Raw genomic sequence first — 18,467 nt, forward strand, 5'->3', positions numbered from 1 at the left:
TTAAATGCCTAAATATCTCTATGAATCTACCCCTTATCTCCTGGAAAATGGATGAAGGCTGACACATTCATTTCACATAAGCCACTCATAAGATGGCAATTAGGTGTTTTCTTTTATTTTTAATTACTGGATTTGAACTGACAAGTTATTCTTTGCCCTTCATGTAGAATAAAGTGCACCTATGGGTGAAAGGCTCAAAACACAGTCTTCTGTGCTGCATAAACCTGCATGGGCAGAGCAGATGCACAGGAGGGCAATGTTTTGTGAGCAGAGGAGGGCTTCACCACAGCTACAGATATGCTGGAATGGAGGAAAGTGCTAGAGTGGGAAAAGGAAGAGGTTACTGGACCCATATACAGCACAGATTCAGTGGCCAGAAACCCTCACATAAGAGCAGCAGGGATGGGGGCTCTGGCAGGGCTAGAATAGCCACCAAGGAGGGCTGCAAAATTGCTCCATATCCTGCTCTATCCCACCTAAGGGGGTCCCTCTACAACTCCATGCAAACCAAACTTTGGAAGTGTGTGGATTTCACCCTTAATTTATTCCCTGAATCTGATCTTTCATTTATGTGTCTTATTTAATCATCTCAAGATAAAGCAATAACTTCAGCCTTCTTCCAGTTCTCCAATGCAAAAAAAAAAAAAAAATACTTTCAACAGCATAAGTTGATCAGGGAAAAAAAATCTAAAACTCATCCAAAGCAGGAAAAAGTGCACTGTGAAGCAATCACATTTACTTGGACTATGTATGTTCAGTCTCAGGAATTTGGCATTCAAGATACTAGTGTTCTAGTCAGTAACAAAAAGAGAACATTTGGAGGAAGACTTCATTTTTCAATAGATAAACTCTTAACAGGAAGAGCAGTTTAAACATTTGTTTAAACATAGTTTGTTGTAATGTAATGAAAAAGAGTGACACTATGATTCAAGAGTTAAATCACTGTATGGACACAAACACGGTCTGCAATGCGCCAAAGTCATGACTATCTGACTGGTGTTTGGTGGTCTGTGGGATGGTGCTTTCAGATCCCTTACTAATAGACAGATGTCCATACTGAAAAACAAAAGAACACCACACATCCCAATTGGCATTATTTGGCACCACAGATGGTCGTCTCATAAGAATGAACAAGTATTGAATGAACATGCATATTCTCATTTCTAGAGAGTAGCCCATCCCTTGGGGCAGTGTGAGAAAGCTTGCACTATCATCACTTCCATTTCCTGTACTGCCAGTTCAGTGTATAAACAGAGTAATGAATTATTGAAAATATTAAATAAGATTGGTCCAGAGACAGATCCTTGAGGAATTTCACTGGTATCCTTCCTCTAGCCCAATAGTTTTTCTGTTAGCACAACCAGTTGTTGTGTCTCCTTTAGCCAGTTCCTGACACACCTCATAATTCTTGTAATAATCCCCATTTTATCCAGGTAAGATAATAATTTCCCAACTAGAACTGTATCAAATGCTTTACTGAAGTTCAGATAGATTAGATCTACCACATTTTCCTTGTCTGAAAGATCAGTTCGCTTAAAGAAAGATTGGGTCTGTGTGACACAACCAACTTTTGATAAACCTGTGTTGCATTTTATCCCATTTTCAGTTTATGTCAATGTCTTTCATTATTCTTTACTTTAATATTTGTTCTAAAACCTTGCATACTATTGAGGTCAGACTAATGGGACTGTAGTTACCTAGATCATTGTCCCCCTCTTTCTTAAATATAGGTACTAGGTTTGATATTTTCCAGTTATGCTGTACCTCAGTTTGATAGATTTATTAAAAATCCTTGTAACAAGATGGTTGGTTATTAAAGTTAAAGAGAAAAAATTAGGAAAGAAAAAAAGAAATCAGTGTAGAGTACATTTTCCAAAGTACAGAATCTTCATTTCTTATATTCATATCATCATATATATTTTCCAATCTGATACTGGAATATTGTACCATTTATTACAGCTGATAAGCCAAATTTACCCCTGCACAGAGGGCCGACAAAAGGCTTATTATTAATTATTATTATCAGATGCCTAAGAACCCCAGTAATGGGCTGGGATGTTATTAGGTGGAGTACAAACACAGAACAAAAAAGACAGACCCTGCCCCCAAAAGCTTACAGACTAAATAATATTGCACTTAAATCCTACCTAAACCCTGGCATAAGCAAGCTTAATACCACTGAATGCAATGGCGCTGTGGTTACTTATGTTGCTATGAATTTGATCCAATGATCTTAACTAAGTTTAACCAGCTGGTTTGTTTTACTTTCTAGGTGTTCATGTCTTTGGCCTTTGTTCTACTGCCCTCATTACTGACATCATACAGCTGTCAACAGGTTATCAGACACCATATTTCCTGACTGTATGCAAACCTAACTACACATCCCTAAATGTATCCTGCTCAGAAAATTCTTATATTGTGGAAGACATTTGTTCAGGGTCTGATCCCATAATCATCAATGGTGGAAGGTTAGTTCCATCTTTCATTGTGTAATAATCTTTCCTCATATACTTGCTTTTAAAGGATGTAGGTATTCACTCTTATTTTTAATTATCAGTCCCACCTACCGGACTTAATCAGTAACTATCATCAAGTCTGCGTGAGTTTTGACAGTTTTTATAACAAAACTCAGTGAATAAGTTGAGCTTTAGTTAAGTTTACTGTCGACATATCTAAGGCCTAAGGGAGACTTTGAAGAGTATTCAGACAGACTCGGGTGCCTAACAGTGTGGTGGTATCCACTGTTAACTAACAATTTTCTTCCCTTTCAAGTAGGCACAGAGTCTAATTCATTTTTCAACATGGGTTGCTGCTACTGTTACTCTTGATAGGGTCTTCATAAGTTCTACATGCTGAGTAGGGAAAGATCATGCCTAAATACCCACATTACTTTAAGTCTACTTATACCTTAGTTCATGAAGTCCACTACATTTTTGTTCATTATTACTTTTTTGTGCATTTTCTGCTTCTTTAAAGTCAGGACATTGACAAACATTGAGATGGAAGTTCCTTATTTAAGAAAAGATTGCAGCATTGCAAACTTCTCCATACTCCCTAATCAATATGAGCCTCAATCCTGTCCTGTCTAGGGACAAGAGGATAGTTCATTCTCCCAGGCAAGAGGATAGTTCATTCTCCTAGGTCACTCAGGGAGATCACTCCCTTTGAGATGGCCTACAAGCATGGAAGTTAACGCTATTTGTGGTAGTTTATGTATGCTGGACGCCACTGGGAACTTAGAGACCACAAACGTGTTTTAGACAGGCCAGCAGTCATCAGATGGTAAAACAGTCACTGCTAGAGATTGGGGGCTCTATATCCTATTGCTCTGATGCACCTGGTCCTCACCATGAGTCTTATTATTTGACATTTAATTCAAGAAACTATCTTGAATTATCTATACTACCCTAATTATACTTGTTAGGCTCTAGAAAAATGCAGTCACATCTCCTCTTAAAACTCTTTACCTCCATTGAACACACCACCAGTTTTTCCTAGCTCTCCCACACTAGGTTAACTCTCCTTTCTTATTTATCATTCATGTTGCATGTTCTGTATTATGGTTTTCTAATTTATACATAGCTATCTAAAAGAGATCCCACAAAATTATAGAATAAGAATATAGGAGCGTGTGAGCTGCTTGCACACACTAGTGTGACTAGGGACAACTGCCGGTGAGCCTGGTGCCCACCCAGTGAGCAGGGTTGGGGGCAGTACAGCCACGCTGGAGGAGCTGCTTGGGCTGGGCACTGGCTCCGACTAATTCTTCACTCTGTTATTTCCTGCCCCATGAGCCTTTACTCTCACCTAGGCTCTGATTCTGCAAGGTGACGAGCAGGTAATACCTTACGTTTGCATGGAATCCCACTGAGTTCAGTGGGGCTCCATATGGGTCCACCCTTGCAGGATCAAGCTCCAAGTAATTTCTTTATCCTTTCAAGTAGGGCATCTACTGTTCTGTTTGCTGCATTTATTAGTCTACTGTGTCAAATGCCTTTTAGAAATTTCAGAAGAGTAATTCACCCCTCACTTTGCATGTCATCACCTCTAAAACAATCACATTTGTCACATCAGATGAATATTTTATGAAGCCAGTGGCCAATTTTAATCAACTCTAATTTCTTCAGAAATGTTATCTCATCTCATATTAATATCTCTGTTATTCCTGACGCTGAGATTGCATTTGATGACCTACAATTTTCTGGCTTCTCCTTAATTATTATTTTTGCTTCCTTCAAGTCCTTCTCCACTCATGCTGGAGTATCAGATATCTGTTATTGGTCCAACAGACTATTCAGTCATCCCTTTTGGGGTTTTATGGTATAATCTCTCCAACCTTGGAGATTAATCTGACTTTAGTGATTTTAACTTGTGCAAATCTTGTTTTTGTGTGATTGCTAATGGCCTTCATTTTCAATTTATAATACACCAGAAACTTTGTTTCCATTTGTGGTAACTAGCCTCCAGACTCCCCTGTGAACAGTAAGGAGAAGAATTTGTGTAATTATTCAGCTGATAGAGAAAATAAATTTTCTCTATTATCGCTTAGTGGTCCAGTGGCTTTCCTCATCAATCTCTTCCCCTGTTTATAGTCAAAGTGTCTTTCCGTGATTTTATTCATATGATAGGCGAGTTCTGTCTCCTTTTGTTAGTTCTAGTTTTCTTAATCAGTTTTATACCCTCACAGTTTTGTTTCATAATCCTCTTTATCCCCTTTGCATTGTGTGTTCTTACACTCTGCATGTTATATGAACTATTTTCCCTCTCATAGCTTCCTTAGTTTTATACTCCATGTTTATATTTCATACCTCTGAATGGTAGCTTATTTCTTGTTCTCAGAGTAAGATTTCTTTCAGAACTCTGAATGTATCTACCACATTAATACTAGATGTCATGCTTTCCATACACAAAGAAAAGCCATACATTTTCAGCCAATTTTTTTCATTTTAAAATTAAAAGATAAAACAAGAAAGAACAAAAGTAAAGTCTCCCTGGGAGAGCTTTGTATGTATGTCACTGTAACAGCCTGCATTTTCACTGAATGGAAAGAAACTAAAAGTTTCAGTAAACAGAAAATAAATCATAACACAATGACACAGCTACGCATCAAAGTCATAAAATTAAAATCCAGATCTGAACATTGTCAAAGTTCATAGAGCTGGATCCAGTGCTGTGCTCAGGCCTCTCTTTCTGTTCACTGGCACAGGTGACTCTTTGCAAAGATGTGGAGACCATAAATATATGGTTTCATTCACCCAAATTAGGGGAGAAGCTGAGTGGCTTCTACCATAGCCTATAGAGGCTCCATGTCCTGGGGAGGGAAGATTTTTGTCTTTCTTCCCCATGCCACTCTTAATATTCACATATATTCCTTATAAAAGGCTCTGAGAATTTACAAAGGAGTCAAAGATCTAGATCTCTGACCTTACTAATGAGTAATTCATACATTTCTATTTAGCCAGAGTCAAAACTGAGGAATTGTTAGACACAAAGTTCAGATCAGTGTTGTTGCATTCACACTAGTTCTGAATTTGGCCCACAGAGTTCATGTACATAGAATCATTTAGATAAGACAAAGTAAAATGCAGAATTCCTCTCAAAGGAGAATCAATTCTTTAATTCACCAGGACATACTGTAGACAAAGGCTTCTTAGCATTGCTATAACATTCTAAGGGGGGCATATTTATGACAGCAAATTGACATACATTTTCTATTTATAGTGCTTTTTAAAGGTCAAAGTCATTCTGTTCATCTTCCACAGACTTTTAACTAGGATTCTGGTTGAGAACTCTAGCTGTCCAAGAGACTTTTTTTTTTTTTTAAAAAATGAATCTAGCCCTGTATTTTTTTTCCCTTTCATGCCCTTGTGACTTTTTATTCTTTTTTTTCAGAGAAAATAAGGTATTGAAATGCCACCATAAAGGGCAAATGTCAAGTGCCAGAATATCTGATGTGACAATTTTATTTAGCTATGGCTGTTATGGTCCTGGCTGCGAATGCTCCAAAATAATAGAAGCTAAGCTGCACATTGTAACTTTCATCCTCGTTATAGCTCCTTATTTAGGTCCTAATCCTGCAATGTGCTGAGAGCACTCAACTCTGTCGTCATTTGGAGCTGAAGACCCCCAGCAAGTTGCAGAATCAGGCCAAAAATCAGGAGTCCCCCACAATCTTGACATCTTCAAGGAATCTTCTAATTTTTTTTTATCCTGCTGGTCTGCTCCTTTAGCTGTTGGTTGGAGGGGCTGGATTACTTTATCCTGAAATGCCTTCTCCAAGTTCCTTTGCCATACGTGACCCTGTCATGTCAGGAACTACTGGGAACTGAATCTGAGGAACCAGGAGACAAATGAAGGTTCAATAAGCCTGCCTCCCTGAGACCAGAAAGCTCCATTGTTATTCCCTCCTTTTCACAATAGTAACATAAGGAGGAAGGAGGAGAAAGAAAGCACAGAGAGGATGCAGGGTCTCCGTGCAGTCAGAGGAAGACATTTAGGGGGATGTCAGAGCACTGCAGAAATCAAGCCTTCACCCTGCTCCTCCAGACCACCTACAACATTTCAGGAAGCTTTCTGGTTTCCATAGTATCAGTCTTACTTATGGGCCCCCATTTCTCATATACAGCAAGGCAACTTTGTACTATTAAGCCCGTGGATCCTGGCATCAGAGGAGCTCTTCTGCTTAGGGTGATCCTTGGTTGGTGTAGAGACAATGTAGTAACTTCTATTCTAATTACCGTCCTGACTGCCTGTATGGGGGGCATAGCTAGGGAAAACGGTGTGACCAGCAACCCCCAGTTACTAACAGCACGTTGGCAGCAGTCACAAATTAGAGCAGCCCCCAGGAATGGCATTCAGATGGCCCAACATTTGGAGAAGCAGAGTGCTTCCTGACCTGTGCTGCGCATCTGAGCCATAAACTTCATTGATTAAGATTATGGAGATATATATAATGTAATTAATTATTTGCAAATATTATTTGACTAGATGTAGAGTAATATTGCTGATGAATAAATTATTCACAAATAATAAAACTCCATTATTTGACTAGCTCTATAGATGGCTAAACAATGTTCCTCAAACAAATTATTATTCACTTTTTTCCCCTCTATATGATTAATCCTCCTTTAATAATCATTCCAGTCACTAACCACTTAAAGAAAGAATTAAAGAAATCCCAGTCTGTTTACTGTGAGATTTTTTTTTAAAATGAGATTTTTGAGCTTATCTATTCGGGCTCTGATCCTGAGAGGTGCCACGTATCAGCAACATGGTCATTGCTGGTGCTCAACACCTCTCAGGGCTAAGTTCTTTGGGCCCAATCATCCAAACACCTACTATTAGTTCTTAGTCAAAAAGGGAGGCCCTCTGAAGTCAATGGAATAATTAATTACATGACTCATTTGAGCAGACTTTTGCAGGATTGAGCCCATCATGAAAAAATATCCAGAAACGTAATTATATATATTTGCCCATTTTAAAAAAATCAAATATATCAGAGTTCCGTGCATCTAATTAGTTTTTTTAATATCAGAAAATGACTTCATGTTGAATATTTAAAACAAAATGTGATTATTTTATTAACTCAGTTCTTAGCTGATCCTTTCCCCAGAATACAGAATAGGGACTTAGAAAAAAATATAAACGATAAATTATTTGCTTGTGATTTGTAAGGTAAAAAAAAATTGTACCACCCCATGTGTTTTTAAATGAGCAGTAACAGAGTGTATTTGAACTGAGAAGCATAATTTGAGTGTCCTTCTTTGGCAGAAAATCATTCCCTTCTCAACATGCTACTCTGGCAGCCTTTGCAGCTGTATATATTTCGGTAAGTAATCAACTCTGTTCATTATTCATTTGTACTAGAGAAAAGTCAGAATGTCATTTACTGTCTAGAGTAAAGTGACTTGACTTAGATTGCAGCAAAGAATCCTGTGGCACCTTATAGACTAACAGACATTTTGGAGCATGAGCTTTCGTGGGTGACTTAGATTGTAATGTAGTAAGGAAATAAATAAGCTCTTATCCTCCGAGCCAGACAGCAAAATGAAATTACAAATATTACTATAAAAGATACAGTAGGGACACAGTAGTGCCACACAGTTTGTTATCTAGCAACAATATCCTCTGTAGTGGACGAGAAGAATTATTTAGAGAGGGCCAAGAGATAACAAGAAATAATGGGATATAATTAAACGAATGACTATATGGAAAAATGTCCTGAAACATCTATATAGTATGGAAAAGAACTGTAACATTAAAACGTATTTAATGCTTCATATTATTCACATACAAAATATGATACTTGTCTTATAAAGTGATATTTTAGTTTGCCATTTGAATGATGCTCAACATATCCTGCCTCCTTTCTTCCTCCCATCTTACTTCAAACACTGCATCTAAACTCTAGGCTCTAAGGCTCCCTAGATATTGCTGCATTGACTTCAGTGAAGTTACATCAGGAATGTGTTTATTTGATGTGAATAGCTCCACTGATATTTACCAATAGGACTGACTGGCTAATTTATAGTTAATTGTGCCTTTGTTGAATGTTTAATTTTTAAAATCTAGGAGGAGCACAGGTCAGAGGCTAGGAACTCAGCAAGATTCAAAGAGCAAGTGTCTGTTATGTGAACAAGAAGAATATCTAGAGTTAATGCTAACAGATGATTGGAAGCAATGTGAAACCTTGTGTTTCTGGGCTTAAACCAACTACTGCAGACTGTCTTTTTGTTCTGTGTTTGTACAGTGCCTAGCACAATGGGGTCCTGATTCATGAATGGGGCTTCTAAGCACTTTTGCAATGCAAATAAATAAACAACCACCACCATTACTGATTAAAGTGAAATCTTCCTGGGGGTGGGAGTAGGGAAAGATTACCCCACATCTGCCTACTGTGGGATCTCCTGCGCCTTCCTCTAAACCAGTGTTTCTCAGCCTTTTTAGGTTAGTGATTCCTTATTCAAAGTCAAAACATTTCACCATCCCCGTACACTTACTATCCTAATAAGAGTAAAAAATATATTAAGGCTAACCATGATAAGTCTACATAATTTAATTGTGTGCATGGTTACATATTCAACAGACAATACTTGACCATGAAGGTTAAGGGATGTGGAGGAGCAAGATTCTTTGCTTTAGATTATTACAACATTTTCAGCACATCATGATTGCTTTTTGTGACATACACCCAGGGATCATGACCCAGTGGCTGAGAAACACTGCTCTAAAGTATCTGGTACTAACTGCTCTCAGAAACACTGTATTAGCTGGATGATGGGTCTCATCTGGTAGGACAATTCCTATGTTCCAGAAGCACTAGCTTCTCAGCTAGTTATATTCGCAACACACCAAATCCTTACTCAGGTCTGAGTTGCACTGTCTTCAATGAGAGTTTGGCTTAGGAAAGGAATAAGGACTTCAGAAGTGGTCCCATTGTGACTAAATATTTTTCTATAGCAGTTGAATGGGTTTTGCCAAGAATTAAAAATAAAATCAACAAAACCGATGCAATAAGAATATACCAGGCATTCCTTTGTATTCAGTTGAAGAAACGGTACATGAAATAAAGTCATGTCCTCTTAGGTCAATCGGAAATTTCATAAATCACTTTTTCTTTTCAAGATGTACTTCAATTCCACTTTAACCGACTCCTCCAAACTCCTGAAGCCTCTTCTCGTCTTTGCATTTATCATCTGTGGAATTATATGTGGCCTGACTCGAATCACCCAGTACAAGAGCCATCCAGTTGATGTCTATTGTGGTTTTCTAATAGGAGGAGGAATTGCTCTCTATTTGGTAAATACAGTATGAATGTGTTCTAAGTTTTAGAAAAAAAGTCATTCAGATTGCAGTGGGCTAACGAATTCTACATAAGTGTCATTTCTGGAGATAAACTGATAAAGAGGGAACAGGAAGCAGGTCTCTCCATTTAAAATGGATGCGTGTCATAGGGATGACACCCCACCTAGGCTGTCCTCATGCAGCAGGCTGCAGCACAACAGGTGTGCCAGCATCACTTTCTCTTTTCTCCACCCATGAAAGGAACATAATTTCTCAGTGTCCAACACAAAGCCCCAGTTCTAGGCATAATTTATTCACAAGCAGCAGTTTCCCCATAAGAAGTGTGACAAAGCTCCGTGCCTGTATTGGTGGGTCCTGCTCTTCCTGGTGGATACAGTCGCCTCAGAAGCTCGCTAAGGCCCTCAGTATGACCTCCCTTTCCCAGTATGGTGGCAAAGGTTACAGCTATTGAGCTATTTTCATCACTGGCCGGTATGGGAGGTGGGAAGGTGGAATATCCACAGTCTCTTGCTCCTTAGAGCTCCGTAGGCACAGTTTGGTCTCCTGCCTGCTCCACAGTCTGTTTCTCCTTTCAAAGGGATCTCTGTAGATCATGCAGAGGGAGGAAGGGGGGAACCTGGGCCCACCGTCTACTCTGGGTTCCAGCCCAGGGACCCTAACGATAGCAGCTGTTAGCGACTTCCCTCCTCCACTGACATTGCTTTGATTCCCTGAGCTACTTCCCCATGCTCCCCTTTTCTAAGCTTCACTCTTACCTCAGGGTTCAGTAAAGCTTCCTCTCCTCCAGCTCTTTTCACCTGGGCTCCTCTCGAGAGAACTGGCAAGGACAGCTTTTAAAGTAGTATAAGTGGGACCTTAATTGGTTCCAGCTGTCTCCATTAGCCTAACAGCCTTAACTGACTAAATTAGCGTCAGGTGTCTTGATTGGCCTGGAATAGCCCTTGTTTGACTATCCAGGGAACAGGGACCTGCTCATTCTGAGGCTGATATACCTGCCTTCCACTACCCTCCTATAGCCTTCTGCCTGAGTCCGTCACAGAAGGTACAATAAATTGCCAAATTGGTAACAAACTAAGGGCAATGTAGTACCCTTGTACATCATTGGAACATGTGGGGGAGGTTGTGCAGAACTGTGCTGCCTGAGCAGGGATCCTCTGAGGCACTCCACATGTACAGGGTAGAAGCAGCTGGAAGGATTCAAGAAGGGCTTAGCTCTCCTTACATCCCATTGGTGAAAAGCATAACAAATATTCCTCCACTGCTTGGTGTTGTGTGTGCTAGGAAGTGGGGCTCTGGACACATCCCCAGTCTGACTGGTTTATGTCTTCTTAAGTCTGCAGACAGCGGTGGCTTCAGGCACCAGTGCTCCAAGCACGTGCCTGGGGCGGCAAGCCGTGGGTGGCGCCCTGCCAGTCCCTGCGAGGGTGGCAGTCAGGCTGCCTTCAGTGGCATGCCTGTGGGAGGTCAGCCGGTCCTGCAGATTTGGCAGCAATTCAGCGGTGGGTATGCCAAAGCCATGGGACGAGCGGACCTCCCGCAGGCAAGCTGCCCAATCCGCGGGACCAGGGACCTCCTACAGGCAAGCCGCCAAATCCACAGGACCGGGGACCTTCCACAGGCAAGCCACTAAAGGTTGCCTGACTGTCATGCTTGGGGCGGCAAAAAAATTACAGCTGCCCCTGTCTGGAGAACGCTGCCAGGCTAGCTACCCCCTAGCCTTCCTAGTGCTCAGGGAATTCTAGTGACAGCATTTTGCCTGGGTTCTGTGTGGGTGAGGAGAAGATGTTTCCCTGCATCCATTTATGAACCAAAATGAGACAGAAATTCTTTTAAATATAATATTAAAATAGATGATGTTCAGTCACGTGATAATCCAGGGGTAGGCAACCTATAGCATGTGTGCCAAAGGCAGCACATGAGCTGATTTTCAGTGGCACTCACACTGCCCAGGAACTGGTCACCAGTCTACGGGGCTCTGCGTTTTACTTTAATTTTAAATGAAGCTTCTTAAACATTTTAAAAACCTTATTTACTTTACATACAACAAGTGTTTAGTTATATATTATAGACTTATAGAAAGAGGCCTTCTAAAGACGTTAAAATGTATTACTGGCACGCAAAACCTTAAATTAGAGTGAATAAATGAAGACTTGGCACACCACTTCTGAAAGGTTACCGACCCCTGTGATAATCACATGACAGTACAGGCTGTATGCCAGGGGTTCTCAAACTAGGGGTTGTGACTCCTCAGGGGGTTGCAAGGTTATTACATGGGGGGTTGCGAGCTGTCAGCCTCCACCCCAAACCCTGCTTCACCTCCAACATTTATAATAGCATTAAATATTTTTTAAAGTGTTTTTAATTTATAAGGAGGGTCACACTCAGAGTCTTGCTGTATGAAAGGGGTCACCAGTACAAAAGTTTAAGAACCTCTGCTGTATGCAATGCCCTCACCAGAGGATGATATTAGAGAGGCAATAGCTTTTAGAGTGGTAGAAGGAACACCAACATAAATAGACTATTGAAATCATACTGTATATGAAAATGGTCAGTTCCTGTATATTGCAACCTGATCCGGAATTATTTTATTTACTACTGAACGCCACCTAAAATGACAAGTGCATGTAAAGATTTACAAAATTCACAAAAAAATTGAATTGTTCCTATGTTTGAAACACACACTCAAGCATGTTCTTGACTCAGCATGCAGATAGACTGTTCAGAGACTCATGGTTCTAAATACCCTGCAGCCAGCAAATCTGCCCAGAAAAGTAAAAATCAGTGGGGAGGGGGAGGAGGGGAAATTAATACTGAGTAATTACAAACAGATCTGGGAGTAGCGCAAAGAATTAACCTGAGTGATTAGCTCAAGTATTTGGACTGTTTTAAAGAAATTCTAGTGAGAGAATATTTAATTATATTGTTTTACAAACTGGCCCACTGAATGGATTAAACGTTGTGAAGCTAAACCTTGCTGAAGTTCTGGATACCTTGGAAGCCAATTGTTTCAAGCTGATAAATTGTTCTATCATGTAGATATTGTATTACATGGTCATTACACAGTAGAAAGGGCAGAACCATTGAGCAGAGAACTAGTCAGGCTGGAACAAGATTCAGTAAATCAGAGCAGACAGTTGTGGAGCTGTAAACATTACTTAAGCAAAGGCCAGGAATTGTGAAAACATTATTTTAAAAACAAAACAAACACTCTCTCTTGTACTATATCTGCTGCTTTGTAGGAGGGGGAAACACAGGAGGGCGGGAAATAATCCTTCACTTTTCCCAGATATTCTCTTAGACTACATGGGTGTAACCAAGGATCACAATGGTACCACTTTATACATACCTGCATGTACAGAACTGAGGGCAAAAATTGGAACAATGAATAAGATTTGTATTGGTGCTAAGTAGTAATGGAAAGAAAGCAAACTGAACAAATCCTGTCCATTTAGCTGTATTAATATTATGCGTTTTCTGTTTATTTAAAGCCATAAAAGTATAATTAAAGTGTCTGAAAATATTTGTTTTTCCATAATTGTCTAATGCTTCTATCCAAATGTCAGGGTCTGTATGCTGTGGGGAACTTCCTACCAAGTGAAGAGAATGTATTTCACCAGAATCTGCAAAGAGAACCATTAAGATCTTTGACAGACCTTAGTCAAGATGCCAACAGAATTTTACCAGGTAAAAATGGTGGCAATAGTGATGGGCGTTCCTCTCACCATTCTGAGAGTATTCTGAATCGAAACCATAGAGATTCTGGATCCCTGACTAACCTCAAGAGAGCAAATGCTGATGTAGAGATTATAACTCCACGAAGCCCCATGGGAAAGGAAAACATGGTTACTTTCAGCAACACTTTGCCAAGAGTCAACACGCCATCACTGGAAGATCCAGCTAGACGAAACGCAACAATTCATGCATCAATGGATTCTGCCCGTTCCAAGCAACTTCTTTCTCAATGGAAGAATAAGAACGAAAGTCGAAAATTGTCTTTGCAAGTAATAGAGACTGAAACCGGCCATTCACCACCAAGGACTATTGAAATGAGATCAAGCTCTGATCCATCCAGAGTGGGCGTTAATGGTGATCATCATGGCCCAAGCAATCAGTACCTGAAAATTCAGCCTGGCAGCATTCCAGGTTGCAATAATGCTAGTCTTTCTGGCGGACCAAGAGTTTCTATTCAGTCACGTCCTGGTTCTTCACAGCTAGTCCATATTCCTGAAGAGACCCAGGAAAATATAAACACATCTCCCAAAAGTAGTTCAGCTAGGGCCAAATGGCTGAAAGCTGCAGAAAAAAGCGTTGCATGTAGAAGCAACAGTCAGCCAAGAATCATGCAAGTAATAGCCATGTCAAAGCAGCAAGGAATGCTTCAGAGCAGTCCTAAGAATTCAGAGGGCAGCACAGTCACCTGTACTGGAGCCATCCGATATAAAACCTTGACAGATCATGAACCCAGCGGTATTGTAAGAGTTGAGGCCCATCCAGAAAATAACAGACCCATAATTCAGGTGCCATCAGAAGGTGAAGGGAGTGGATCTTGGAAATGGAAAGCTCCTGAGAAAGGTAGCCTTCGTCAAATTTATGAGCTAAATGATCTCAATAGAGACTCTGAGAGCTGTGAATCCTTGAAAGACAGTTATGGGTCTGGTGACAGGAAAAGAAGTAACATAGATAACAGTGAGCATCACCATCATGGGATTACCACTATAAGAGTTACACCAGTGGAGGGAAGTGAGATTGGCTCAGAAACTCTGTCCATCTCTTCGAGCCGTGACTCTACACTTCGAAGAAAAGGTAACATTATTTTAATCCCTGAAAGAGGGAGCAGCCCAGAGAACACCAGAAACATCTTCTATAAAGGAACATCCCCCACAAGAGCTTACAAAGAATGAACGGAGATATGTCACCTGATCCATATTACTAAGAATTAACACATTTTGATAAAGCTTGGGCTCTATTTCTTTTTGAGTGGATTCAGAAATATTCTTGATGTGCCAAATTTACTGACCATCGGCTTGACTATTGTAGAACATTGCTGATGTATGATGTGCATGAGCTTGTGGGTTTCATGCGATTAAGGGAGGGGGGAAGCACAATGCAAGAACCTAATGTGAAGCCTTTTCTTATAACTTGTTTCACCAGACTAAAAACATTTCTCTGAGAGTGATGATATCAATCAAAATGATGGTCTTGAACACAGACACTTTATTTCCTGAATGTGCCAACTTTTTTATTTTATTTATATTTATGTCTGAGGACAAATGATTTTTTCACAGCAAAGGCTGTATCAGTGTTGTATATTCACCTTTGCAGATTTTGCACCAAAACTTTAATACAGGATGGTGCTGATTATAACTTTACATATTTTGAAAAAATTTACATACTCGTTAAACTCAGACACATGACATATTGATGTGCAGTTACTTAAAAGTAATATTGCTAATATTATGACGATGCTGGCTGCATTCATGTAGAGTAGGAAATATTTACAGCTTTGTTATAGTGGATTTGCCACTAAAAGATTGCAAAGATTTTGTGTAGTTCTTTGAAATAATGTTTACCGCAACAAAAAATATGTGGATGACATTCCATTAGAGTGGAATAATTATCTAGTTTGAATAGTTTTGCTGCTGCTGCTCAACTTTTGTTTTAAGTACAGGTGCTACTAATGAAGAGGCTTCTTAGTGGGCTAACTTGTAGAACTGTTTTAAATATTGTTTTAAAAGGGATCTTTTAAAGTACATAAAATAATACAGATTTAGCATTTTTACAAGCACTCATTTTGTCTCTCTGCAGACCTTATCTTTTTCTATTAATTTTTAACTAGATAATGCTTGACACTGATAACTGCAAAGAAATTTGCTGTAAAAGAAGGTGAGCCATGAAAACTGAAATTGCTACTGCCTGATCAGTCCCTAGCTATTGATTAATAAGCCTTTTAGCTCACACTTGTATATACTCACTTCACTTGCTTAGCTTAGCACAAAACGACCATAAGCTTCACTCTTATCATAGTGGATCCTTATTTATAATGCTTTGCTTTAAATGTGGAATGTCTTAGTATGCAGAATCAAATCACGAGTGTTGCAGAGTGCCTCAGGTGCTATTGGGGTCCCTGGGACAGACTCAATAAGAGTCTCCTTAAACATAGCATTTTTTCTAGTTAGGAATCAAGAGGGCTGTGTCCTGGCACTGGAGAGAATATGGATGAACTCCTAATGGTGTGATCCTTCTTATAATGCTTTTATAATATGAGGAAATAACTTGCCTTCTTGGAATCTGTGTTGCCAGGAATTGCTAAACTAGATTCTAAAAGGAACTAAAATGGCTTTGTCCTGAACATACAGAAGGACAGACAAGATGCAAGGGATTTGGTGTAATTAGGCTGCAACTTTATTAATTTAGCTCATCTGGGAACTACCAGGTAATACCTTATACAGTTCAGGCCCTTATTCCTTCCTTAATTATTTAAAGTACAGTCCCCCAACTCTCAGGACCCTACTGGGAGCCCCCATAGGAGGGCTAAAGGGCTGATGATAGGGGGTTGTCTTCTTGCTGAACCAGACATTAGGAGCCCTAGCCCCATTCCTCCTGAGCAGCTTTGAGGGAAGGCACCCCCTAAGTCAACTTCCAATTCTGGTTCATGAGGGAGCTGTGTCCCTATGGAATGAGTACCTGTACTGGACACTTGCCACCTGCTAAATTGCAACAGCTTGAACCTACTCCACCAGGTCACTGAGCTGCTGTGGAGGAGGCAAAAAACCAATCTGGCAGTAAGGGAAAAAATCCTACCCCCAAATAAGGTGCCTAGTGCAATGCTCACAGCTGACCAAACAATCCCAGGACCTACTTTAATCCCAGGGGCTGGAGGCATGGAAGGTGATTCCAGCCAAAGGCCCAGGCTTAGATACCCTCTTCCCACAGCCCTACCTGTTCCAGTGTACAGGGACCAATGATTGACCTGAGCCCTGCTGGCCATCCCACCATCTCAAGTGATACTTCCCCCTTCCATAACTCCCTGAAGGAAGGGGGCAGGGAGACCCTTAATGGAGCCAGTATCTGTTTTCCCTGCCAGTCTGAACAAAGATGCCTCCGCCCCACCTCTGAGATTCCAAGGGTAAATTCTGCAGATTATGTTTAAGGAAATGTCCTGCTACTAATGGTGAGTGTTACTATTGAGCACTATAGCTGGTGAACGTAACCACAGAAACTAGGGAACGGTGAGAAAAGAAAAGTATTTTTAGAATATGCATTTTCAGATTATAATATTTGCAAGGTTTGTTTTGTTTCGTTTTTGTTTCTATATATATAAAATTGAGTATTCAGTCCTTGGTATTTAATATCAAACCTTTTTTACACATTTCCTAGTGATTGCAAACACATGGATTGTCTTGAATAAAAAATTGTTGGCTTTAGCTTAGTTTGGGTACACAATTGAGCAGGTCGGATTAGCTTTAATGGAATGGGTATGGCAGTCATTGCTGGCCTATAAATTCAAGAGGGGGGACATAAGTAGATGAACCTGAAAAAAGAAATGGAAAACTGCAACTGGAAATACTGGCAATAAACCAAGAATTATACAATACGCTCTCTGGCAATATAACTGTTTTGGAGATGACAGGGTTTCTGGTGGGAGTGGTTGCTCTTTATTCCTTGGTTTTAGTTGGGCCATTTATGGGCATCTAGCATATGTTGCTTTTACTACTCTGAAATTTGCTGCATTATTTCAAGTGCAGTGTGATATTTTTCCTATCAAGGCTTCCTATTTCTTAACAAAAGATTTTAAAGCACTTGTGTAATCACTGAAATTGTGTTCTTTACATGATATTGATATACGGTATTCTTTTTTTACTCAAAGTGCCAAAGGCTACTCTTTTTAATAACGGCTTATCAAATTATATTACATTAGAAAACAAATGTAATAAGATATACATTGGAACTCAGACCTCTGCATGTATATCTGATAAGGAGCCTTTTGTAAAATTAGCATGTGTTTACATTCCACTAATACCTTAATTTAAAATGGATGAAATAAATTGACAAGTGGCATCTTCTTAGTGTTCTGATTTTTCTTACTTGCAAAAGGGGGAACCAATTTATTTGTTAGGCTGTGCTTTACTGAGAAAAAAAATACTGGAAATACAAAATTAAATATGTTTTTCAATGAAAATTCTATATATAAAATATTGTGTTTAATAAACTGTTATGCAGTGTTTTCAAATGGAAAAATTTGTAAATTGCTAGAATGTATTTTGTTAAATAAGTACAGATCAATGCTACTGTGTGAGTTTATTGTGCTATCATAAAAATAAAGATTAAATTCCTCATTGAAGTGCAGTCATTTCATCTGTAGCACAATAGAAGTCGAGTTCCCATTTCCCCTCTCCTTCCCCGCTCCTGGCCCCTTCTATTTTTTTATCATCAATGTGTAGCTTAAGAAATGTAAAATCTGGCAGCACTGGCAGCTAATCCCAACCATGAGCCGTGCCATCTAAGATTTACAGAAAGGCATAAGGGACTTCTTAAGGACAGAAAGTCTTAGATCTATGTGAAAAAATCCACATGAAAATGTGAAGCCAGTGAATCTAGACATGAAGAGCCTGGTCCTAAGCCTGTTAAAGTCAATGGAAAAATAGCCTTTGACATCAATGTGC

At 39.7% G+C, this 18,467-nt stretch overlaps 1 protein-coding gene across 1 annotated transcript in view; it reads left to right on the plus strand.

Moving 5' to 3' along the window:
* Positions 1–18,102, plus strand: part of PLPPR4 (phospholipid phosphatase related 4) — a 48,275-nt gene extending 30,173 nt beyond the window's left edge. The window contains exons 4-7 of the mRNA XM_032804955.2: positions 2,273–2,468; positions 7,771–7,828; positions 9,625–9,798; positions 13,368–18,102. Coding sequence (XP_032660846.1) covers positions 2,273–2,468; positions 7,771–7,828; positions 9,625–9,798; positions 13,368–14,705 — 1,766 coding nt within the window. The 3' untranslated portion in view covers positions 14,706–18,102. The remainder of the gene's footprint in view (positions 1–2,272; positions 2,469–7,770; positions 7,829–9,624; positions 9,799–13,367) is intronic.
* Positions 18,103–18,467: the final 365 nt, after the last annotated feature.

This window comes from Chelonoidis abingdonii, chromosome 7 (genome assembly GCF_003597395.2).
Source record: "Chelonoidis abingdonii isolate Lonesome George chromosome 7, CheloAbing_2.0, whole genome shotgun sequence".
In the NCBI taxonomy this organism is placed as follows: domain Eukaryota; kingdom Metazoa; phylum Chordata; order Testudines; family Testudinidae; genus Chelonoidis; species Chelonoidis abingdonii.